The sequence below is a fragment of the Hypanus sabinus genome, chromosome 2, assembly GCF_030144855.1.
Source record: "Hypanus sabinus isolate sHypSab1 chromosome 2, sHypSab1.hap1, whole genome shotgun sequence".
Classification (NCBI taxonomy): domain Eukaryota; kingdom Metazoa; phylum Chordata; class Chondrichthyes; order Myliobatiformes; family Dasyatidae; genus Hypanus; species Hypanus sabinus.
Genome location: NC_082707.1, coordinates 180746158 through 180772775, shown reverse-complemented (window position 1 = coordinate 180772775; position 26618 = coordinate 180746158). Strand labels below are relative to the sequence as shown.

General features: G+C 46.5%; 1 protein-coding gene across 3 annotated transcripts; it reads right to left on the bottom strand.

Annotated features, from left to right (window-relative positions):
• Window positions 1-1810: 1810 nt before the first annotated feature.
• Window positions 1811-25026, bottom strand: zbtb1 (zinc finger and BTB domain containing 1). Of its 3 annotated transcripts, XM_059960725.1 has the most exons (3): window positions 24934-25019; window positions 24603-24849; window positions 1811-4943 (listed from the first exon to the last, which is right to left on the bottom strand). In XM_059960725.1, the coding sequence occupies exons 1-3, from the start codon at window positions 24951-24953 to the stop codon at window positions 3024-3026; spliced, it is 2187 nt and encodes a 728-aa protein (XP_059816708.1). In that variant the 5' UTR covers window positions 24954-25019; the 3' UTR covers window positions 1811-3023. The 3 variants fall into 3 exon arrangements, with proteins under 3 accessions (XP_059816708.1, XP_059816721.1, XP_059816712.1); XM_059960738.1 differs by lacking the exon at window positions 24603-24849 and having other exon boundaries at window positions 24934-25026; XM_059960729.1 differs by lacking the exons at window positions 24603-24849; window positions 24934-25019 and adding an exon at window positions 24475-24598.
• Between the last annotated feature and the right edge of the window lie 1592 nt (window positions 25027-26618).

The following is a 26618-nucleotide window of genomic DNA, read 5'->3' as shown; positions in this document are numbered from 1 at the left end:
TTGCAAAGATGTTGCCAAGATTGGACGGACTGAGTTACCGAGTTTGAGCAAGTTGATACATTATTCCTTGGAAGACAGGAGAACCAGGGGTGATCTTAGAAGTGTATAATTAGGGTTAGGTTGGGTAAATGTACAATCTGTTTCCCCATGGTTAGGGAATCAAGAATTAAAGGCCACAGGTTTTAGGTGAGGAGAAAGATTAAATAGATCTTCATGAGGAGTTTGTCTGAAACATTCTCCTCCATAGATGCTGCCTGACTTGCAGGATTTCCCTTCTGTGTTGCTCAGGATTTCCAGCATCTGCAGAAACACTGAAGGTTTAATAGGAAGCTGAGGAAAATTTTAAAAACCAGAATACAGAACAATCTGCCAGGGAACCTAGAGACACTTGGACAGGTACACGGATCGGAAAGGTTTATCGCTGTGGGATAAGGGCCAAACATGGGCAAATGGCACTAGTTTAGATGGGAGTTTTAGCTGGTATTGGTCAGTGGGGCCACAGTGCCTGTTTCCATCCTGCATGTCTCAGCATTTCTGGTCACTGCACTGCAGGAAGGGTGTGGGGGCTTCGGAGGTGGTTTCAGAGGTTCACCAGGATGCTGCCTGGATGAGAAGGTATGAGATACAAGGCGAGGCTGGACAGAGTTGGGTTGTTTTCTCTGCAGTAGCAGAGGCGGAGGTGAGACCTGACAGGAGCTTTTAAAATTGAGACAGAGATAGGCAGTCTTTTCCCCAGCACTAGAGAACAGATTTTATTTTTACTAGAGGACAGTAAGGACTCAGCAAAATGCAGGGACAGCACCTTGACAGGTCTGCCATCACAGGGACACCCGTTGCCTTGGTGCAGCTCATGCCAGATTAAAGCACAAGGTCTGAGGGTGGAAAACAGGCCTGCGTTCAGTCCCACTACTGCGTGCCAGCCAAAATGCCCCACCTGCCCATTTTTTACTTGTCTCACTCTCTTCTTGCTATTACCATCAGGCAGGAGCCTTGGCCCTCCGCCACCAGGTTCAGGAGCAGCTGCGGCCCTGTAGCCATCGGGCTCCCGGACCCGGACCAGCTTCACACACCTCAGCACTGAGCTGACCTCACGGCCTTTGGACTCACCTCGGAGACTCTGCAGCTCATGTTCCAGGAGTTACTAGTTCTTTTTTAAAGTTATTATTTGCACAATTTGTCCCCTTTTACACATTGGATATTGTCTTAAGAGGTGTGTAAGATGAGAGGCATTGATCATGTGGATAGTTAGAGGCTTTTTCCAGGGCTGAAATGGTTGCCACAAGAGGACACAGGTGCTGGGGAGTGGATACAGAGATGTCAGGGGTAAGTTTTTTACTCAGAGAGTGGTGAGTGTGTGGAATGGGCTGCCGGCAACGGCGGTGGAGGCGGATACGATAGGGTTTTTTAAGAGACTTTTGGATAGGTACATGGAACTCAGAAAAATAGAGGATTATGGGTAACTCTAGTAATTTCTAAGGCAAGGACATGTTCGGCACAACTTTGTGGGCCGAAGGGCCTGTATTGTGCTGTAGGTTTTCTATGTTTCTATGTTTTTTTCGTGTAGATTCTTTGTATTTCTGTTTCTTTCTGTGGGCGTCTGCAAGAAAATGAACCTCAAGGTTGTGTATGGTATACATCATTTGATAATGTGCATTTTGAACTTTGAGATAGGGGACCAAGGGTGAAACATTGTTTTACTGTGCAGAGAGTGGTAGGTGCCAGGAGAAATAGTGGGAGCAGGGAGATTAAAAGGCTTAGACAGACACATGAAGGGAATGGAGGGATATAGATGATACAGAGGTGGAGGACATATAAAGTTTAGCTTTATTTATCACACGTACATTGAAACATACAGTGAAATGAGTTATTTGCATTAAATCAAACCAGTGAGAATTGTGCTGCATGTCACCCTGTTTCCATAGCATGGCCACAGCTTACTAATCCTGAACTGTACATTTTTGAAGTGTGGGAGGAGACCAGAGCACCCAGAGGAAACCCCCCATGGCCACAGTGCAGACAGCTGCAGGAATCGAACCCTGATCTCACAGCTGTTACGCTAGCATGATACCCCCATATTAATCAGCACAACACAATGGGCCAAACAGTCTGTCCAGTCTATACTGTTCCACATGCTATAACCAAGAGGGCTCTGCAGGAGAGACACAAACAGGAAGCACAATGTTGACGTCACTGTTTACATACAGAACTTTATTAACATGGAATAAGAAGTGAAATAGGATTTAAACATTCTATCGAGGCTCTGAGAAACAGTACAACGACTTACAGTTCATTTTATGTATTGCTTTTGTAAGGCTTAAAGGAGGCCCAAGATAAAAACAAAAGTAGTAACCAATAAGTAAAACATTCTCTGCAGCCAGACGACGGAGGTGAACTGCCTCCCCCAGCGTCAGTGATAAGGCTGGACAACTGCACAGAGGTACAGACCTCAACAGAGAACTGAACCGGGAAAGTGGGTGCAGGAGGTGTTTGGGGGGTGGGGGGCAGAGAGAGAGAGAAAGTCTCCTTACCAAAGGACTTCAGGAGCTGCCCTGAGGAAGCTTCAAGTCCATCTGACCCTGTCACACTTCGATCTGTCAGAATGCCTCGCACTCTCACACTCCCTCCATCATTTGTCTTTGGCCCAGTGTAGACATATACCCACAACCTAACCTCTTCCTTCTCTTCCCACACCCCACCATTTAAAAAAAATAACCACTCCCACTACCTGGCCACCAATGGCAAAGCCAATCATTATGCTGAAGGGCATGTTTGCTCGGCCTCGTGGTGGGGTAAAGAACATCCCAAGCTGTTCCACTCCTGACTCACTCCGAGCTTCAGAGTTCACCCAGTCCCAGGGTGAGAGAAGAGTGAGGGGACGGAGGGGGGAACAGGGAGGGGAGAAATCCCTTGCAACATATCAGAGGCCAGACCCAATCAGGGCAAGCAGGTTGCCCCCTGGGGGGGGATAGTGGGAGTGTGGGGTGCCAGAGGCAGGCATCTCCTTCCTACCTCTGCCCCCTGTGTCATGCCCTCTTGGTGTGGCTGGTGAGCTGGTGGGTGCTCAGGTCCTTCTTGAGCTTGAAGCGGTCACCACACTGCGGGCAGGTGTGCATGTGCAGTTGCATGTGGCGCTCCAGCATGCGGCCGTCGGCCTGCACCTGGAAGCAGACCTCGCAGAGGGCCTGCCCGGCATCCAGGTGCGAGGCCAGGTGCCGCAGGTGCTCCTGCTTGCGGTAGCTGCCCTGGCCGCAGCACGGGCACACGTAACGGGCCTCGCCTCGGTGCATGTCGAGGTGCAGCCGCAGAAGCCGCTCGCGCAAGAAGCTCTTGCCGCAGAGCGGGCAGGTGAACTCGCGCTCCCGGGTGTGTGTGGCCTGGTGTTCTCGCAGGTGGCAGCGCTGGTAGAAGCCCCGGCCGCACAGCTGGCAGACGTGCCGGCGGCGGGGCGAAGACACACCCTCTGGCCCAGGTGGGCTCGGCCGGCACTGTGCCACGTGCTCAGCCCATGGCCGCTCCTCCTCGAAGACCAGCGGACAGCGAGGACAGCGGTAGGTGGCGTCGGCGGTCACCCCCACCGTCTCCTCCGCCACCTGATGCTCCTGCAGGTGTTCCTCCAGCTGCCACGACGCTGGGAAGGCCTGCCCGCACACTGGGCAGGCGCAGGCCTCCTCCGGCAGCTGCTCCAGGCCCAGGTCGCCAGTGGCTAGGCATCGCTCGGCGTGCTCCTGCAGGCGGCCGCCTTTCACCAGGACGCGGCCGCACTTGCCACAAGCGCACACGCTCTCCCGGTGGTGGGCCACGTAGTGCTCGGCACGCTCGCTCTCTGGCAGCGCCACGCCACACAGCTCGCAGGCCGGGCCCAGAGGGCTGCCGCCCGCCCCTGCCCCCTCGTCGTCCTCCTTCAGGCCGCCATCCTCCTCATCCTCCTCCTCCTCCTCATCCGTCCAGCTGCCCGGGCCCCGCTCTGGAGGGGGCGGCCGGCTGTAGGGCGGTGACAGGCCTTCCTCCAGGCCGGGAGTTAGCTCACCCTCTGCTGCCACTTGCACAACCGTCAAATCGCCAAGGTCGGTGGCCGCTGTGTCCTCGGGCTCCGTCTTGACCTCGGGCCGCGTGCAGCCCGCCTCTCCCTCGCCAGCTGCCGCCACGGTGTCCAAGGTGGGCGGCCCCCCGCCACGGGCTGCTGGCGGATCGCCGGGCTGGGGCAGGGCCCGCCGGCTGTCACAGGTTAGCGAGTGCTCGTCCAGCAGCCGCTCGCAGCTGAAGACGAACCCGCAGCGGTCGCAGGTGTAGCGGCGGCCGAACCGCCGGTGGAGACGGCCCCCTTTCAGCCCGTTGCCCCGGCTTGGCTTGCGGCTGGGCCTTTCGGGGCTGGTGTCAGCCACCGTCGCCGCCTCTCTTGTCCCGTTCAGCTCCGGGTCGCCAGCCTGATCCTTGGGCCCGGCCCTGGGAACCTTGCCATCCCCTGGCAGCAGGCCGTGCATTCGGACGCCAAACAGCATGGAGCCCCTCGGCGGGCCGAAGGGTGGGGAGGGGGCACCGTCCTCCCGCACCTCCTCCAGACTCCGGGGGACGTAGTAGAGCTGCAGGAAGGTCATGGCCGAGCGAAGCTCCTCAAAGTCCGAGGGAACGCCAACCAGTCGGCCCAGGTACATGAGCTGCAGAATGAGGTCGAAGCACTCGGCGGTGACGGGAGCCTGACTCAGGCTGAGGTCCCCGGTCAGCTGCTGCTGCCCGATGAACAGCATGCGGAAGTAGGAGCTGCAGGCCGTCAGCACGGCGCGGTGGGCACGGAAATAGATGTCGCCGATTATGATGCAGCAGTCGCAGAGGAAGCCCCATTCTCGCTGGTTGTTCAGCTGCTGAAGGACGTACTCGCTGTGGCTGGGCCGCGCCATTCTCGGGACGTCTGCCCCACAGGACTTGCCTCCTCCCGCCAGGACCTCCTGCAAAGGGCAAAAGCTCAGCGTCAGCTTCAGAGGTATTTTATCTCAACATCAGATTTCTTTGACACGGCAACATTGAAACATACATCACTGTGCACCCACAACAGCAGCCCGAGGATGTAGCATAACATTCTACAATGCCAGCAGCCGCCACTGTCTTTAAGGAGTTTGTATGTTCTCCTGTGATTACTCCCACATTGGGGTTAGGAAGCTGCGAGCATGCTACTTCGGCGCTGGAAGCTCGGCAACACTTGCAGGCAGCCCCGGCACCACCTCAACACAAACCATCTGTTTCACTGCTCGTTTCAATGTCCTCTACATGTGACAGGTAAATCTAATATAATTTTTTTAATCAGCCCATGCGTGGCCTCATGCTTCCGGCACCAACACAGCTTGCTCACGATTCACAAACCTCAACTCGTACGTCTTTGGAATGGGGGAGGAGAGCACAGCACCCGGAGGAAACCCTGGCGACTAGGGGAGAATATACAAACCCTTAGAGACAGCAGCGGGAGCAAAGCCCAGTCACCGGTGCTGCAAACTGTTATGCTAGCCACTATCATGCCACCTTATTTTTATTTCCAGATGAGTTTATTTTTCGCGTTACATCGAAACAGACTGAAACATGTCACTGAGGATTGGCTGGGGAAAGCCCATCAGCACCAACACAACATGCCAGCCATGCTTAGCAATAAAGACAATAGCAACAAAAACAAGCTCCTTGCCCACCCGTCCACCCTCCAACACACTAGACACAAGCAGCTTCCAATACCAACACAGAACTTCCACAACTCATCTGCCTGAACCCTTACATCTTTGGAACGCGGGAGGAAACCCGAGCACACGGAGGAAACACACAGGGTCATGGGGAGAATATACAAAATCCTTACAGACAGCTGCGGGAATTGAACCCTGGTCGATACACTACTTCATTTTGTGTTTGGGGGTCAGATGCACAGGGCAGTGTGTGACTCACTGGCAGAGATCAGGTGACCTGTCCTGGGCCCAGCACACCGTATGCAAATCGCAAGGAAGTTGTCTGCGTTTCCGAGGAGGTTATAGAGGTTCACTCGTCACTGAACATTCTAACAAATTTCTACAGGAGCACACTTGGAAGTATCCTGACCAGTAGCATCGTGGTCTGGTACAGCAAATCAAAAGCAGAGGGACACAAGAAGCTGCAGAGAGTAGCTGACTCTGTCCAACAGATCACGCACTCATCTCTCCCTGCCATCGGAAGCATCTACAGAGGGCGCTGGCTCGAGGAGGCACCATCCGGGCCATGCCATCTTCTCGCAGATACCATTGGGCAGGTGGCACAGAAGCCCGAAGCCCTACACCGCTAGGTTTACAACCTTTTCCATCTTGAAACCCGTCAGGATACATTCAACAGTACACTGGTGCAGAGTTTAGTGATAAGCCAACCCTCCTCTTCCTTCCAATAAAGAAGCTGGTGTGCCTTCCTTTTATGAGCTGGGCCCAGGACCGTTGTCTGATACATTGCCAAGGAATTTAAAGCTGCTTGTAAATCTCCTTTGCACACTTTGACATTGTCAAGCTGGAGAGGGTGCAGAAGATACTTACGAGGATACTGACTGGACCTGAGGCTTGAGCAATAAGGACAGGCTGGCCACATTGGATCTTTATTCCCTGGAGCGGAGAATGAGGGGTGACCTCACAGAAGTTTATAAAATTATGAGGAGTGTGGATAAGGTGGATGGTCATAGTGTTTTCTTCAGGACTGGGGAGTCCAAAACCAGAGGGCATAGATACAAAAGGGAAAAGAGACCCAAAAGATACAGAGAGGCTGGTGAGCATCTCAAATGAGCTGCCAGAGGAAGTGGTTAAGGCAAGTACAAATGTAACATTTAAAAGACATTTGGATAGGTACATGGAGGGGAGTGGCTTGAAGGGTTATGGGCCAAACAGGGGCAAATGGGACTAGCAGGGAAAATGCTGTGGTCAGCGTAGAGCTGTCAGGCTGAAGGGCTGTATGAGCAGGACCAAGGACACGGAACCCTAGGACAGGGGGGACACTTGGACAGGTCCCGTAATGTGGAAAGACAGATTGGGTGTGGGCTTAATGTTGGGAAATGGAGGTCAGTGTAGATACAGCTCCGGGTCAGTATGGCTACGTAGGGATCAAGGACCATTCTCTGTGCTGTACAGCCCTGTGACTGATATTCGTCATTCTGCCAAATGGACTACACATCCTAGAAAATTCAGAAATCAGAGGTGCAAGGGGAAAATGGGAGTCCTCGTGCAGGATTCCCTAAAGGTCAACTTGCAGGTTGAGTTGGTGGTAAGGAAGGCAAATGCAATGTTAGCGTTCATTTCGAGATGACTAGAATATACAGTACAATCAAGGCTGTAATGCTAAGGGTATACAAGACACCGCTCAGACCACATTTGGAGTATTGAGAGAAGTTTCGGACCCCTTATCTCCACAGAGGAGGTTCACACAAATGATCCTGGGGATAAGGGAGTTAATGTATGAGGAGCAATTTGATGGCTCTGGGCTTGTACTCACAGGAATTAGGAAGAATGAGGAGTGATCTCATTGAAACCTACCGTATATTGAAAGGCCCGGATAGAATGAACAAGGAGAGGATGTTCCCAATAGTGGGAGAATCCAGGAAGAGAGGACACAGCTTCAGAATGGAAAGATGCCCCTGTAGAACAGAGATGAGGAGAAGTTTCTTTCACCAGAGGTTGGTGACTCTGTGGAATTCATCACCACAGACGGCTGTAAAGGCCAAATCACTGAGTATATTTAAAGCAGAGTTTGACAGCAAGGGTCTCAAAGTTTGAGAAGAATGGCTTTGAGAGAGAGAGAATACATCAACTATGACGGAATATGGAACAGACATGATGGGCCAAATGGCCCAACATTACTCCAATCTTTTCTAATCTTATGGTGAAATATAATGGATTCCAGTTATTTTGGACACATCGGCACCAGTACATTTTCGCCCAATTAAGCGGCTGCCCCAATTAGCCAAAGTATCATGGAAATCGTTAAAAAGGGCATAAAAAAGACAAACTACCATTAACAAGAACAAATTATGTATTTAAATGAAATACAGACTAAATTAGAACACTATCAATACTACTAGAGTATTATAAAACTGTGCTGCTTTCTAACAGTTATTGACGGAGGAACTCATCTGGTGTACCGGTACACTGCCATGTTCCTTTATGAACAAAATCAGTGCAGACAACTAGTGTAGATAATGAACACGTACAAACAAGCTGGATAAACTCAGCAGATTGGCCCGAAACGTTGACTGCTCATTTCAATGGATGCTGCCCGACCTGCTGAGTTCATCCAGCTTGTTTGTATGTGTTTATTTGACCACAGCATCTACAGAGTACTTTGTGTTTAGTGTAGATAATGGACTGCTGCTTCATACAATGCCAATGACTGAATCCTCTAAACCTTCATTTTCATTATAACATTCAAGATGATTGTGAACACCTTCAAACTTTTCACAGTTTCTAACTTGAAGTAATGAAATTATTTCATTTTCACTGACGGCTGTTTCTGGCATCTCCAAGCTGAATGCTTGAAACCACAGTGAGCAGAACAATTCTAAATTATCTCACTGCTTAATTTCTCACCAACGATCAGCAGAAGTCACTACTTTTTTTTAAAAAAAACACAAGCGCATGCAACTGAGACTATTTAAAAACTATCTGCTGTAAGCATGTTGTAGTGTCAAACAGTCACACAAGTGCACACATCTCTTCGGGAACAGTCTCCTGTTCCAATTAAGTGGCAAAGTGTCCCAAATAAAGGAAGGGGATCCCAGCTATTTTCTTGATTAGGTTTTGCTCTAAACTTTGTCCCAAACATTATATGATGGCCAAGTTGACAGGAATCCACTGCACACACCAATGGAACTAGCTCAGATTGGTCAACATAGACAAGTTGGGCTGAATTGTTTCTCTGCTCTATAATTCAATAAAGTAGCAACTGACCCATTAAGTTAGTTACGTACAGCTGGAATACATACTCTGAGTAATGGTAAATGTACCAGCTCGTCCTGGTCCACACACGTGGACAACTCAGCCAAGGAAGCTCACCAGCATCTCTACTTCCTCAGGGGATTAAAGAAATTCGGTGTCCACTTTAACACTGATGAACTTTTACAAATGTACCATAGAAAGCCAAGAAACAATAAAAATCAATGAAAGACCACACCCAAAAACACACAACCAATGGGCACAAACAGAACAGACTGCACAAATACAAAATAAAACAAATAAAAATAATAAATAAATAAGCAATAGATATTGAGAACACAAGGTGACGAGTCCTTGAAAGTGAGTCCATGGGTTGTGGGAACAGTTCAGTGATGGGGGCAAGAGAAGTTAAGTGAAGTTATCCCTTTGGTTCAAGAGCCTGATGGTTGAGGGGTAATAACTGTTCCTGAACCTGGTAGTGTGGGTCCTGAGGCTCCTGTACCTTCTTCCTAATGGAAGCAGCAAGAGAACATGGCCTCGATGGTGACAGTCCTTGATGATGGATGCTGCTTTCCTGCAACAGTGCTCCCTGTAGATCTACTCATGGTGGAGAGGGCTTTACCCATGATGATCTGGGCTGTTTCCACTACCTTCTGTAGGATTTTCTGTTCAAGGGCATTGATGTACAGGTTTGCCCCGCTATCCGAAGGTACAGCGTTCCTATGAAACTGTTTGTAAACCGAAATGTTGTAAAGCAAAGAAGCAATTACCATTAATTTATATGGGAAAAATTTTTGAGCATTCCCAGACCCAAAAAAAACCTACCAAATAGCACATAAAACCGAAATTAACACTAACATAAAGTAAAAGCAGGAATGATATGATAAATATACAGTTCATATAAAGTAGAAATATTGTATGTATGGTGTAGTTTCACTTATCAAAATCGATTTGGAGAGAGAAAAAAAATCGGCTCGTACGTGCGTACACACGTACACGCATATGTACGTACATACGTACACAAATGCCCGTACAAGGCTTCATGGTTATGGTAGTCTTTCTCAGGGTAAACACACATATAAAGTGGGCATCTTTTTTTCGTAAAAGCGAAAACCCTCTTTGGTTAGCGAAAACAGGTACTAATGTAGTTCTTTCATATCAGCGAGCTGTCGTAAAGCCAACGTTCGAAAACCAGGGGCCACCTGTATCAATGATACAGCCAGTCGATATATACTCCACCACACATCTATAGAAGTGTGTCAAAGTTTTAGATGTCATGCCAATTCTTCGTAAACTTCTAAGTAGAGGTGCTGTTGTGCTTTTTTTTTTGCTGGGCGCAGAATCTTCTGAAATGGTAACACCGAGGAATTTAAAGTCGCTGATCGCTGGTGAGGACTGGCTCATGGATCTCTGGCTTCCTCCTCCTGAAGTCAATAATCACTCCTTGGTCTTGCCAACACTGAGTGAGAGTTATTGTTGTTGCACCACTCAGCCAGATTTTCAGTCTCCTACCTATCAGCTGATTCACCACCACATTTGACTTGGCCTATGACAGTGGTGTCGTCAGCAAAATTAAATACGGCATTGGAGCTGTGCTTAGCCTCACAGTCATAAGTGTAAAGCAGGGGGCAAAGCTCACAGCCTTGTGGTGCATCTATGCCAATGGAGATTGTGGAGCAGATGTTTTTGCCAATACGAACTGACTGGGGGTCTCCAAATGAGGAAATCAGGATCCAATTGCACAAGGAGTACTGAGGCCAGAGCCTTTATTGATTAGTTTTGAGGGGAAAGCAGCATTGAATACCAAACTGTAGTTGATAAAGAGCATTGTAATGGTCAAAGTAAAGCAAAGCAAAGGCGACACTGAGCTCGTCTGGAAGGGAATCTCTCTTTTCCCACCACCAGGTCAGCAGGTGCAGGGGGACTGTATAGTCTGCAGGCTCCCCTGCCAGTCATCCACCATCTTGACTAGGGAATCTATCAACGCTTCTTCACCAGCTCCAGATTTAAATCCTGAAACTCTCTCTCCAAAAGCACAATGAGAGTCCTTCACCACTAAAAAAAGCACCAGGGAAAACAGCTGCAGAGTGAATGCCCTGACATGCAAGTTACTAGAGATAACATCTGCAAGAAAAGGCCCAACATATTGATGGAATCATGAAGAAGGCTCACCAGCAATTCTATTTCATTTGGAGTGTGAAGGGACTAGGCACGTCACCAAGACTGTTGCAAATGTCTATCGGTGTACTGTGGAGAGGATTCTGACTGACTGCATCATCACCTTGTGAGCAGGTGCCAACGCACAGGATCAGAAAGAGGTTGCAGAGGGTTGTAAACTCAGCTAGCAATGTCATGGGCATTAGACTTCCCACCATTGAGGATATCAAAAGGCAGTGCCTCAAAAAAATGACATCCATCAATAAAGTCCCTCACCATCCAGGTCATGCTTTGTTCTCATTACTTCCATCAGGGAGGAGGTACAGGAGCTTGAAGACACACATTCAACGTTTTAGGAACAGTTTCTTACCCTCCGCAATCAGATTTCTGAATCGACAGTGAAACCTTGAACACTACCTCATTATTTTGCTCTCCTTTCAGAGAAACATAGAAAATAGGTGCAGGAGCAGGCCATTCAGCCCTTTGAGCCTGCACCGCCATTCAGTATGATCATGGCTGATCATCCAACTCAGAACCCTGTACCTGCTTTCTCTCCATACCCCCGATCCCTTTAGCCACAAGGGCCATATCTAACTTCCTCTTAAATATAGCCAATGAACCGGCCTCAACAGTTTCCTATAGCAGAGAATTCCACAGATTCACCACTCTCTGTGTGAAGAAGTTTTTCCCCATCTCGGTCCTAAAAGGCTTCCCCTTTATCCTTAAACATTGACCCCTCGTTCTGGAACATCAGAAACTATCTTCCTGCATTAGCCTGTCCAATCCCTTTAGAATTTTATGCGTTTCAATAAGATCCCCCCTCAAATCTTCTAAATTCCAGTGAGTATAAGCCTAGTCAATCCAGTCTTTCTTCATATGAAAGTCCTGCCATCCCAGGAATCAATCTGGTGAACCTTCTCTGTACTCCCTCTATGGCAAGAATGTCTTTCCTCAGATTAGGGGACCAAAACTGCACACAATACTCTAGGTGTATTATCTTTTATTATTATTTTATTCTAATATCTATTATCTTATTATCTTTCAGTAAGACACAGGAGCAGAATTAGGCCAATCGGGCCATCACCTGTGCTCTGCCGTGGCAGATTTATTATCCCTCTCAACCCCATTCTCCTGCCTTCTCTGTAACATTTGACCTCCATACTAATCAAGAACCTATTAACCTCCACTTTAAATACACCCAATGACTTGGCCTCCACAAGCTATCTGTGGCAATGAATTGCACATATTCATCACCCTCTGGCTGAAGAAATTCCTTGCTCATCTCTGTTGTAAAAGCAACATCCTCCTATTCTGATCCTAGACTCTCCAACCACAAGGAAACATCCCCTCCAGCCACACTCAAAGTGGGCCTTTCAATACTCAAAAGTTCCAATGAGTTCACCCCTCATTCTTCTAAACTCCAGTGTACAGGCTCAGAGACATCAAATACTCCCCATGTTGACCCTTTTATTTGCAGAATCATTCTCATGAACTCAATACTCTAACTGCAGTCTGACCGCTGCCTACATGGCCCCAGTACTACATCCTTGTTTTCTATTCTGGTCCTCTCGAAACGAATGCTAACATTAAAGTTGCCTTCCTTACCACTGATTCAACCTGCAAGTTAACATTTTAGGGAATCCTGCATATGGATTCCCAAGTAACTTTGCACTTCTGATTTCTGAATTTGTTCTCCATTTAGAAAATAGACTATGCTTTAATTCAATCTACCAAAATGCATGATCGTACACTTCCCTATACTGTATTCCATCTGCCACTTCTTTGCTCATCCTCCCAATCTGTCCAAGTTCTTCTGCACACTCCCTGCTTCCTCAACACTACCTGCCCCTCCCTTTATCTTTGTATTGTTCAAAGACTCGGCCACAAAGCCATCATTGATACATGTATAATGTGAAGTTCCAATGCTGTCCCCTGCAGAACATCACTAGTCACTGGCAAAAAAGTCAGTCACAGAAAAGGCTCCCTTTATTTCCACTTTTTGCCTCCTGCCAATCAGCCCATCTTAGACCATAAGACATAGGAGCAGAAATTAGGCCATTTGGCCCATCAAGTTTGCTCCACCATTCACTCATGGCTGATCCTTTTTAGTTCTTCTCCTCAACCCCAGTTCTTGGCCTTTTCCCCGTAGCCTTTGGTGCCGTGTCCGATCAAGAACCTATCAATCTCTGCTTTAAATACACCCAACAACCTGGCCTCCACAGCTACATGTGGCAACAAATTCCACAAATTCACTACCTCTGGCTAAAGAAATTTCTCTGCATCTCTGTTTTGAACAGATGCCCCTCTATCCTGAGACAGTGTCCTTTTGTCCTAGACTCTCCCACCGTGGGAAACATCCTTTCCACATCTACTCTGTCTAGGCCTTTCAACACTCAAAAGGTTTCAATGAGATCCCCATCATCCTTCTGAATTCCAACGAATACAGACCCAGAGCCATCAAACATTCCTCGTATAACCCTTTAATTCCTGGAATCATCCTTGTGAACCTCCTCTGGACCCTCTCCAATGCCAGCACATTTTTTTCTAAGATGAAGAGCCCAAAACTATTCGCAATACTCAAGGTGAGGCCTCACCAGTGCCTTACAAAGCCTCAGCATCACATCCCTGCTCTAGTATTCTAGACCTCTTGAAATGAATGCTAAGATGGCATTTGACTTCCTCACCACCATCTCAATCTGCAAGTTAACCTTTAGGATGTTCTGCACAAGGACTCCCAAGTCTCTTTGCATCTCAGCTTTTTGGATTTTCTCCCTGTTTATTTCTACTACCAAAGTGCATGACCATGCATTTTCCAACATCTTATTTCATTTGCCACCTTCTTGCCCATTCTCCTAATCTGTTTTTTTGCATTCTACTCATTTCCTCAACACTACCTGCCCTGCCACCAATCTTCAGATCATCTGCAAACTTGGCAACAAAGCCATCTATTTCATCATCTAATTCATTGATATACAGCATAAAAAGGGTTTGCAACACCCACCCCTGTGGAACACCACTAGTTACTGGCAGCCAACCAGACAAGGATCCTTTTAATCCCACTCACTGCCTCCTTCCAATCAGCCAATTCTCTAACCATGTTAGTAATTTTCCTGTAATACTATGGGTTCTTAACTTGGTAAGTAGCCTCACGTGTGGCACCTTCTCAAAGGCCTTCTGAAAATCCAAATATACAACATCCACTACATGCCCTTTATCTATCCTACTTGTAATTTCCTCAAAGCATTCCAACAGGTTTGTCAGGCAATATTTTCCCTTAAGGAAATTATGCTTATTCAGCCAGTTTTCTGGCTATACACTTAACCTACACAAGAGTGAACTTTTTCCAATTAATAAAAAAGCACAAGCATTAGCATTTCGCGACCGCCCGTTTAAAGTAATTAATAATCAATTTACTTATCTTGGTATTACAGTTACAAGGAATTTAAAGGATCTTTTTTGTGAAAATTTTGCCAATCTTTTGAACTCTACAAAACAGAGTTTGTCACAATGGTACCCTTATGTCTCTGGTAGGTCGTGTCAATGTTATTAAAATGTATATCCTTCCTAAATTTTTATATTTATTTCTATCTATTCCAATTTTTATTTCTAAAACCTTTTTTGATTCCTTAGACTATTATTTTGTCCTATCTATGGAAGGGTAAGCATTCTAGACTTAATAAAGCTTACCTCCAAAAACCTAAAAAAGGCGGCATGGCTTTTACCTAACTTCCGTGTATACTACTGGGCAGCTAATATTCGCTGTCTTACCTTCTGGTCCTTTTTTCATAGCCAGTCTGATTGTCCTACTAAGGATCTCTCTATTTCTACACTTCTTGGATCTGCACTCCCTAGTCGCTTGCCTAGACTAATTGTTAATCCTCTTGTTAGACATACTCTGAGAATATGGGCCCAGTTTAGAAAATTTAATTGTTTTCATGGTTTCTCCCTTTCTAGTCCTATTTCGCAAAATCACCTTTTTTTACCTTCTATGCATGACTCAACATTTCATGACTGGTATAGAAAGGGCATTAGGCATTTAAGATCTTTTCATTGATAATCGTTTTGCAACTTTTCAACAACTTTCTGCTACGTTTAACCTACCTAATGCCCATTTCTTTAGGTACCTCCAAATCAGACATTTCATTAATCCTTTATTACCCAACTTTCCTGCGATGCCTGAGAAAAACGTTGTGGACCTGTTTCTTTCTATTAATTCACTGGGTAAAGGCTTAATATCTTTTATTCGTGATAAATTAGTGCCCTTACGGCGCACCCCCTTTGATAAAATTAGAACAGCTTGGGAGCATGACTTAAATGTTTCTTTATCTGATGTGGTTTGGGACTCGATTCTCAAGTCAGTTAATTCAAACACTCTTTGTGCTCGCCACTGTCTTTTACAGTTTAAGATTGTACATTGGGTCACATGTCCAAATCTAAACACAAAGTACTCTGTAGATGCTGTGGTCAAATCAACACGTACAAACAAGCTGGATGAACTCAGCAGGTTGGGCAGCATCCGTGGAAACAAGCAGTCAACGTTTTGGGCCGAGACCCTTCTTCAGGACTAAAGGAGGGGGCAAGGGCCCTATAAAGAAGGTGGAGGGAGGGTGAAAAAACAATCAGAAGAAAGATCAAGGGGTGGGGGAGGGGAAGCAGGGAGGGGAGAGGCAAAGAAGGAATCTAAGGGGTAAGCACTATGGGTAGTAGAAGAAGGCAGAGTCATGAGAGGTGAATGGCAGCTGGAAGAGGAGACAGAGTGAAGGTGGGATGGGGGAAGGGAGAGGGAGGGAATTACTGGAAGTTGGGGAATTTGATGTTCACATCAAGGGGCTGGAGACTACCCAGACGGTAGATGAGATGTTGTTCCTCCAACCGAAGTTTGGCCTCATCATGGCAGTAGAGGAGGTCATGTATGGACATATCCGAATGGGAATGTGAAGGAGAGTTGACGTGAGTGGCAACTGGGAGATCCTGTCTGTTGTTGCGGACAGAGCGGAGGTGCTCGACGAAGCAGTCCCCCAATCTGTGTCGGGTCTCGCCGATGTAGAGGAGGCCACACCAGGAGCACCAGATGCAATAGATTACCCCAACAGACTCACGAGTGAAGTGTTGCCTCACCTGGAAGGACTGTTTGGGGCCCTGAATGGTGGTAAGAGAGGAGGTGTAGGAACAGGTGTAGCACTTACACTTGCAAGGATAAGTGCCAGGTGGGAGATCTGTGGGGAGGGACGAGTGGACCAGGCAGTCACAGAGGGAACGATCCCTGTGAAAAGCAGAGAGGGGTAGAGGGGGAAAGATGTCCTTAGTGGTGGGGTCCTGTTGAAGGTGGCAGAAGTTGCGGAGGATAATATGCTGGTTCTGGAGGCTGGTGGGGTGATAGGTGAGGACAAGGGGAACACGGTCCCTGTTGTGATGGGAGGATGGAGTGAGGGCCGAAGTGCGGGAAATGGAGGAGATGCAGGTGAGGGCATCATTGATGACGGCAGAAGGGAAACCACGATCCTTAAAGAAAGAGGACATTTGGGATGTCCTGGAACAGAAAGCCTCATCCTTGGAACAGATGCGGCGGAGACGGAGGTACTGGGAATAGGGAACAGAATTTTTGCATTTGGCAGGATGGGAAGAGGTATAATCAAGGTAGTTATGGCAGTCAGTGGGTTTATAGATGTCCATCTCTTTTGGCTATCTCCAGAGATGGAGACCAAATCTAAATTGTCCCGATTTTGCCCTAACATTAGTCCTGTTTGTGATAAGTGTGAAAGTGGAAAGGCTTCTCTTATTCATATGTACTGGGCCTGTCCTAGACTAGAGAAATTTTGGAGAGAAGTTTTCCTAACCTTATCCTATATTCTTAATTGCCACTTAGAACCCAACCCTCTGATTGCTCTTTTTAGTACCTTGGGTGAGACGGATATTCACTTGAGTCTGACTAAACGTCAAACATTATCTTTTGCTTCTCTTTTGGCTGGACATTTAATTCTTCTTAGGTGGAGAGATGTTGCCCCACCCACTCATGCTCAATGGCTTAATGATATTATGTCCTGTTTAGATCTTGAAAAAATTCACTACTCACTTCTCAATTTGGACATAAAGTTTCATAAGGTGTGAGGACCTTTTCTTGAATATTTTCATAACTCCTCTTTAGATTAAGTTTTTTTTTCAGTCCCTTACTTTCAGCTTTCTTTTTCCTTGGTAGTAGGCATTATTATCTTTTGTTCTTATTTTCATTTACAGTTTTGGGGGTTTGATTGCTCCGATTTATATTGTTGGTCTAGAGTATTTTTTCTGTGGGAGGAGGGGGGTGGAAACTAACTCTACATCACTTTATTTTGGGTGCTTTTTCATCATTATTTTGAACCATATTATTACTGTATGTTTATCTTGCACTGTATTAATCTCTTATTTTGTAGTAGGGTTTTTGTCGTAGTAATTGTAGAAATGCATTTAAAAAATCAATTAAAAAAGGAAACGATGCTGACTTTGTCCTATCTTGGTCTATGTCACCAATTACTCCAGCACCTCATCCTTAACAATTGACTCTAACATCTTCCCAACCACTGAGGTCAGGCTAACTGGTCTATAATTTCCTTTCTGCTGCCTTCCCCATTTCTTAAAAAGTGGAGTGACATTTGCAATTTTCCAGTCCTCTGGCACCATGCCAGAGTCCAATGATTTTTGAAAGATCATTGCTAATGCCTCCACAATCTTTAACACTACCTCTTTCAGAACCATACGGTGCAGTTCATCTGGTCCAAGTGACTTATGTACCTTTAGGTCTTTCAGCTTTTTGAGCACATTCTCTTGTAATAGTAACTACACCCACTTCTCTTCCTTCACACACTACAACATCTGGCACACTGCTGGTATCTTTTCTATAATCAAAGGGTTCTCATCTTGTTCAGCAGCCTGGTGTGAAGCACTTCATCAAAGGCCTTCTAAAATTCTAAGTAAACAACATCCACTGACTCTCCTTTGTCAATCCTGCCTGCCATTCCCTCAAAGAAATCCAACAGATTTGTTAGGCAATATCTCCTCATAAGGAAACCATGCTGATTTCTACCTATTTTATACAGTGCATGAGAAAGTATTTGACCATCAACCCTTTGTTTTTATGTGACTATTACTACCATGGACTTTTATCAATTTAACTGAGAATTTTTATTTGTGAATCATATGTTCCTCCTCCCCCCCCACCACCTGTCCACAGTAGAGCCCTAAAAACAGGGAAAACTATAAAACATGAAAAACTAAAAATTCAAATTGAAATGTCAGCACATCAACAGTATTCATCCCCTTTGCTCAGTACTTTGAACTACCTCTTTGAGCTATTACAGCCAGCACTCTTTTTGGATAAAAGAGGCAAGTCTGGAGCAAGGTTTGTCCACTCCTCCTTGCAAAAATCACTCAAGCTGTGCCAGGTTAGTTGGGGAGCAGCAGTGGACAGCAATCTTGAGGTCTTCCCAGAGGCGTTCGATTGAGTTAAGGTCAGGACTCTGACTGGGCATCAATTTTCTTCATTTGAAGCCACTCCATGGTGCTCTGGCACTGTTCTACTGTAAGTTCCAACCAGAAGACCTTCTTCTGCATCTTTACAGTATTTTCTAAGTGACACCTCGCAAAGTCTTTATGGGCAAGGAAATGTTTTTTTTTAAAAAGTCAGGGCTTCTTCCTTACCACTCTTCCATAAATAACCACTTTTTATGCAAGGCCTTAAGGATTATCAGGCCAAGAACTTCATCTCCAGTTGCAGCCACTGACTTCTGCAGCTCACTCAGTGTCACTGTTGGCAGCGTAATAGCCTCCCTTACAAGTGACATTTTTCTTTGGTGACTTAATTTAGAGGGGTGGCCTGACCTAGGCAGTGTGGGTGTGGTCTCATTTTTCTCCATTTTTTCTGAAGATGGACAGCACCGAGCTCCATGGTATGTTTAGTGCCCTTGAGACGGTTTTGTACCCTTCCCCAGATTTGTGCTTCTCTGTGATCATTTCCCTGACTTGCCTTGATTGCTCTTTCGTCTTCATTTTGGTTTGGTCTGTTAAAAATCTACCATACTGTCAGACCTTACAAAGAGAGGTTGGTCATTTCAATGAAGTCATTTTAAACAGGTGATCCTCCAATTTTATACATCGACAAACTGGGTGAGCTGATAAGGTAATTAAGAATAATGCTCCAGAGAAAAGTTAGCATAGTAATCACAAAGGTGTTAAATACTTCTTCAGCCCCACAATTTTGGTTTTTAATTTTTTTAATACTTGTTGACAGGTTTTGGAATTTTTCTTCTGATTTGACATGATGCTCAATGTTTTGTAAATTAGCTCAAAAAAAATCACCACTTTAATATATCCTACATTTAGAAAATGAGACAGTCAAATGGTGAAAACACTTTTTCCAAGGCACTGTATTTGTTTGTTTGTAAACAGAGACCTCATCTTTAATAATGGACTCCACGTCTTCCCAACCACTGAAGTCAGGTGACCTGGCCATAACTTCCCTGTCTTTTGCCTCCCTCCCTTCGTAAAGGGTGGAGTGAGAATTAGTGATTTTTGAAAGATCACGACTGATGCCTCTTCAGCTACCTCTTTCAGAACTCTGGGGTGCAGTACATTTACAATATATTTTATATACACTCAGTGGCCACTTTATTAGGTACACCTGCTCATTAATGCAAATATCTAATCAGCCAATCATGTGGCAGCAACTTAATGCATAAAAGCGTTTTAAAAGCAGTCGTTGTTCAGACCAAACGTCAGAATTGGGAAGAAATGTGATCTAAGTGACTCTGACTGTGGAATGATTGTTAGTGCCAGACGGAGTATCTCGGAAACTGCTGACTTCCTGGGATTTTCAAACACAGTCTCTGGAGTTTACAGAGTGAGGTGCCAAAAACAAAACAAAAAATTCAGTGAGTAGTAGTTCTGTGGGTGAAAATGTTGTTAATGAGAGAGATCAGAGCAGAATGGACAGACTGGTTCAAGCTGACAGGAAGATACAGCAACTCAAGTAACCATACTTAAAACAGAAGAGCATCTCTGAATGCACAACGTGTCAAACCTAGCTGTGGATGGATTATAGCAGCAAAAGACCAAAATGCATTCACTGGCCACTTCATTAGGTACTCCTGTACCAATAAAATGGCTATAAAATACATAATCTGTTAGTAATTTTAATATATTGCACTGTACTGCTGCCAGTCAGATCCATCACACACATACACAACCCTCCCTACAATTGACCACACCTTCAGGAGGCTGAAATGGGGTTTCTCTTCCACAATTATTGATGCTGTGCTCACCCGCATCATGACCAGTTCCTGAACATCTGCCCTTACCCCATTTCCACCCCTCAACATGACGGGGGATAGGGTTCCCCTCCTCCTCACCTACCACCCCATACACCTCCACATCCAGCACATCATTCTCTGCAATTTCCAATGGGATCCTCCCACCAAACACATCTTTCCCTCACCTCCCCCCCCCCCCCCGCCATCTCCTTTCCACAGGGATCGCTCACTCTGCAATTCCCTTTTCCACTCCTCCCTCCCACTAATCCCCCTCCTGACACTTCTTCTTGCAAGCGGGACAAAGTTTGCAGGAATAGGTATGTTTGTGTGCAGGTTTGTCTGCGCACTGCTTTGAAATGCAGTTACCCATACACCTCCGCCCCTACTACTATATCGAGCCCCAATTTTCCAGTAACACGTCACCTGCAACTCTGTTTGAATCATATACAGTATCAATATTCATGGTGTGGCCTCCTCTACATTGGGAAACTGTTTTGTCAAGCACCTTCATACTGTTCTCCAGAGAAGATACGATCTTCCAGCCGCTACCCATTTCAATTCCACTTCCCTTTCCAACATGTTAGTCTATAGCCTCCTCTACTGCCACGATGAGGTTAATCTCAAGTTGGAGGATCATCATCTCATATTCTTTCCAGGTTGCTTCCAACCTGAAGTTCAATTTCTCTAACTTCCAGTAACTACTCTCCTCTGCTCCTATTACCCCTTCTCTTCCCCTGCCTTTATGACCTGCCCATCACCCTCCTCTTGTTCTCCTCCTCCTTCTCTTTCTCCCACGGCTCCTTCTGGTAACATGGCTGCGCATTTGGATGCAGTGGCCTCTCGGGGGCCAACCAAAGATGATCTTTCCTTGGTTTAAATGCTTTTTTAAAAAAAAAATGATTGCAAGACAATGCTGGACTCCAAGAGCTTTGGGTATCAGTGGGCTGCTCACAGGCAGAGGTGCTGGACCGTGTTTCTACCCACTGGAGGGTGTTGGAGTTGGTACGTAAAGGTGGTGTGCAGTGTAACCATGGGTGACTGTCTTGGATTGCAATATGGATAATATGCCACAGGCCTACTTCTCTTGTATGGTGGTGGGACAGACAGCAGGGGAGCTGCGTGGCCTTGGCTATAACAAGGACCAGGCCTCAAGCCGCCTGCAGTGTTGCAGTCCGGGCAAGGAGATGCCGGAGACTGTGTACTATGGCTTCCGTGTTTGGATAGGGGCTGGCCTCTCCCATCAGTGCTGTCCTCCAGCGTTTGATTGGCAGAATGCCAGGCTAGACTGAGTGTTTGTCTGTGCACTGCCAAGAAGTGCACCATCAAATTGCGGGACATGTCGCTCAGGGACTTGGGACAGATAGTGTGTGTATATAAATGAGAATGATTGTGTCTTTTGGCTTGCATTTTGAATGTGTTGTGCATGTTTTGCACCTTGGCCTTAGGGGAACACAGTTTCATTCAGCTATATTCATGTATGGTTGAATGATAATTAAACATATTTGATCTTCTATTAGATTCCTCCTTTTTCAGCCCTTCACCTCTTCCACCTAACTCCTCCCCTGGTCTCACCTACCAGCTTGTATTCCTTCCCCTCCACCACCGCCTTATTCTGACTTCTGCCACCTCCTTTTCCAGTACCAATGTAGAGCCTTGGCCCAAAACGTTAACTGCTTATTTCCCTCCATTAATGCTGCCTGATATGCTGAGTTTTGCCAGAATTTTGTGCCTGTGTGTTGTTCAGGAGGGAGCATCCATCATTAGGGACCCTCACCGTCCAGCACACATCTTCATGGTAAGACCATCAGGGAGGAGCTACAGGAGGCTAACAAACCACATTCAACAATACTGGAGCAGCTTCGTCCCTTCCACCATCAGATTTCTGATGTCAATGAACACTACCTCCTTATTTCTTTTTTTTTAAAAGTTCATTAGAGATACGTCTCTACCAAAGGAGATGAAAGGCCCTCCTTCCCTCTGTTAGCCTGCAGATCCCTCTTGAGCAAGCTGCAGTACCCGTTACATCTTCAGTGTCATGTGAAACGACAGGAGCGATAGGTCGTATGAGCAGCCGGTTCAGATCACAAGTCCTGGGTATGTGACCACTGACGCCAGGCAGACAATCTCTTAAGAGTATTGAGACGCTCAATACATTCAAAAACTTCTATAGTTGTACCGCGGAGAGCATTCTGACAGGCTGCATCACTGTCTGGTGTGGAGGGGCTACTGCATAGGACCGAAAGAAGCTGCAGAAAGTTGTAAATCTAGTCAGCTCCATCTTGGGTTCTAGCCTATAAAGTACCCAAGACATCTTCAGGCAGCGGTGTCTCAGAAATGCAGAGTCCATTATTAAGGACCTTCAGCACCTAGGGCATGCCCTTTTCTCACTGTTACCATCAGGTAGGAGATACAGAAGCCTGAAAGCGCACACACTCAGCGATTCAGGAACAGCTTCTTCCCCTCTGCCTTCCGATTCCTAAATGGACATTGAAGCTTTGGACACCACCTCACATTTTTTAAAATATTCAGTATTTCTGTTTTTGCACTTTTTAAAAAATCTATTCAATACACTTAATTGAATTACTTGTCTTTTTTTTAATTTAAATTTTTTTTCTCTCCGCTAGATTATGCATTGCATTGAACTGCTGCTGCTAAGTTAACAAATTTCACATCACAAGCCGGTGATAATAAACCTGATTCTGATTATGGCCGGGATCACCTGTCTTACAAAGACACTATTCAGAAGAACCACTTCTATTCAAAACCACTTCTGCAGAAAAATTTGCTGGGAACGATTGTGGTCATAAAGACCAGAATCACCCACGTCATTCAATGCAGCACTGAAACAAGCCCTTCCGACCCAATTACACCCATGTGACAATCGACCTGCTAACCCCAATGTCCTTGGAATATGGCAGGAAATCAGAGCACCCAAAAAAAGCCCACACAATCACGGGGAGAACGTACAAACTCCTTACAGACAGCAGCAGAATTGAACCCAGCTTGCTGGCACTGTAAAATGTCACTCTATGCTGCCTTATTTTGCTCCATTTTTGTAATTTAGAACACAGAAAACCTACAGCACAATACAGGCCCTTCGGCCCACAATGCTATGCCGAACATGTACTTACTTTAGAAATTATCTAGTTACTCCCAGCCAGAAGGACAGGAGTAACAGGGGCAGAGGAGCCGACCAAATATTTAAAGACCTAGATAGAATGGATGAAGTGAATGTAGAGGATCTGGGAGAGCCCAGATCCAGAGGGCACACCTTCAGTATACAAGGACATCCCTTGACACAGAAATGAGGAATGTGTTGAGCCAGAGGGTATTGAACCTGTGGAATTCGCTACCACAGATGGTGGAGGAGGCCAAGTCACTGGGTATATTTATAGAAGGTGATAGGTTTTTGATTAATAAGAGCACCAAAGGTTACAGGGATAAGGCCGACCATATTTGATGGGCTGAATGGCTAATTCTGCCCCTATGTCTTTTGGCCTAAAACTTAGCCTGTAGCTTAACTCTTGATGAACAAAGGGGGGGGGGCTGAAATACTTGAGGGCAGACAGCAAAGAGGAGTGGGGATTACAGACACAGGGGCCGAGCGGCATCTCCCAGTCCCTTTCGCGGGGTGTGGGGAGTGCTATTTGTGTTTCTGACCAGCTCCGGAGGCAGGAACCAAGTTTCAGTCCCCAGCCCCGGGTCTTGCTGCCGCGTTAGGAGCGTCTGGTAAACGCAGGTGGAGGTGTCAATCGAATGACCGCGTCTCCTTCAGCCTAGCCCCGCTCCAGTTCCCGGGGCCAATGCAATCACACCCAGTCGGTTTGTATTACGCCTATTCTGACGAAAGGCTTGGCCTGAAACGTCAACTGTTACTTTCCATACATGCTGTCCAGCAATTTTTGTGTGTTACTTTGTAGTATTTCTGTTCCCGGAGCCGATGCAACACACCCATCCCCTATGCATTAGTCCTGTTCCCAGGGCCGATGCAACACACCCATCCCCTATGCATTAGTCCTGTTCCCAGGGCCGATGCAATGCACCCGTCCGGTTTGCAACACTCCAGTTCCCGCGGGCAGCCACAACATCCCCACCCGGTGGGTAACACAGCCCCATCCCCAGCTCACGTTGTCTCGGTACCGGGGGTGGCCGCTTCCAGCTCGGCCTCGGTTCCCCGGGACCGACAGCGCCACATCTCCCGTTAGTCCGGCCCCGACTCCAGCTCAGCAGCCGCGCCCGCCCGCTCGCCCTTTACCTGAGCACTGAAGTGTGCCCGACCTTGACTCGGTGGCCGAGCCCCCGCCGCCGAACAAGGCACCTCTCCCGGGCCAGGGGCAACCTTTCCTCGGGCCAGGACTCGACTCAATACATCACAGGAAATGCGCTGCTGTCTCTCCTCCTTAAAGGGGAAATGTACCGCACGAACTCGCAGAGGTTGCACAGACTGGCCATACTGTCGGCAGGCCCAGCGGACAACTTGCTCGCTGCTGCATCGGATGCACCTACGTTCCGAACAACACGCGGGGCAACAATTATACAGCTTGCTTAAGTTTTTTAAAAAAGTACTTTAATACAATGCACAAAACCTGCAGGGTCCAGGCGGCATCTGTGGAAAGGAATGGATAGACGCCGTTTCCAGCCGAGACTCGCCATCGGGACGTGAAAGGAACGGGGTGGGGGAGGAGGAACACGACCTGGCTGGTGATGGGTGGGGATGTTGTGAGATGTTTGCGAAGGGTCTCGGTCATCCAGGTCATTGTGTATCAAACGATAGTACCAGGAGGTAATCGGTGATGTGGTGATAGGTGGAGGAAGTAAAGAGGGTGATAGGAGGAAGAGGTAAAGAGGATTTTTAAAAAGGAGGGAGAGAGAAACCGGGGAATTATGGACCCGTGAGACTGACATCGGTGGTGGGGAAAATGCTAAAGTCGGTTATCAAAGATGTGATAACAGCACATTTGGAAAGAGGTGAAATCATTGGACAAAGTCAGCATGGATTTGTGAAAGGAAAATCATGTCTGACGAATCTTATAGAATTTTTTGAAGATGTAACTAATAGTGGATAGTGGAGAGCCAGTGGATGTGGTATATTTAGATTTTCAAAAGGCTTTTGACAAGGTCCCACACAGGAGATTAGTGTGGAAACTTAAAGCACACGGTATTGGGGGTATGGTATTGATGTGGATAGAGAATTGGCTGGCAGACAGGAAGCAAAGAGTGGGAGTAAACAGGACCTTTCTCTGCTATAGTGATAGAGTCATAGTTATACCTTACAGGAACAGGCCCTTCGGCCCAACTCATCCATCCTGACCGAGTTGTCTATCCAGGCTTCTCCCAACACTTGATCTATATCACTCTAAATCTTTCCTATCCTTGCATTTGTCCATGTATCTTTTAAATGTTGTAACTGTGCCCATTTCTACCACTTCACCTGGCAATTCGTTCCATATACCCACTACATTCTGGCTGAAAAGGTTGCCCCTCTGACCTTAAACCTCTGCCCTCTATCCTTGGGAGAAAAGACTGCATATTCACCCTATCTAAGACCCACATAATTGTATAAAACTCTGTAGGACCATGAGAGCATAAGACATGGAACAGTATTAGGCCATTTGGCCCATTAAGTCTGCTCTAACTTATGACCCATAGCTGATTTAATTTCCCTCTGAATCCTTTTCTCCTGCTTTCTCCCCAAAATGTTTAACACCCTTACTAATTTTTAAAATAGTCTACACCTTTATTTCTTCTACAGAAGTACATGACCATAAACTGTATTCTATCTGCCACTTCTTTGCCCTTTCTCATAATCTGTCCAAGTCCTCCTCAGATCCAAGTTAAATATCCTTACACCATCCCATGTGTTGGTCAAAGTTTCAAACTTACAGAGACAAATACCAGTGAGGTAGAGGCTCTGTCCGTTGACCTTGCTCTGCAGTTCAGAATCAGATTCAGATTTATTTATCTGACGTACATTAAAACATACAATGAAATGCAACATTTGTGTTAGCAGCCAACACAACCTAAGGATGTGCTGAGGGCAGCCCGCAAGTTTCACCACACATTTCTAGCCAACGTAGCACACGCCCACCAAGTTCATCGGAACACAAACAAGTTGAAATTTAATTGTTGTTCAACCATGCATATGTACACAGCTACACAAAACGTTGCTCCCCTGGGGCAAAGATGCAAAGCACAGTTCACACAGTCACACACAGTACATATAGTTGCTAAATAACATAAGCACAAGTCCCTGAGTAACTCCACCATGGAC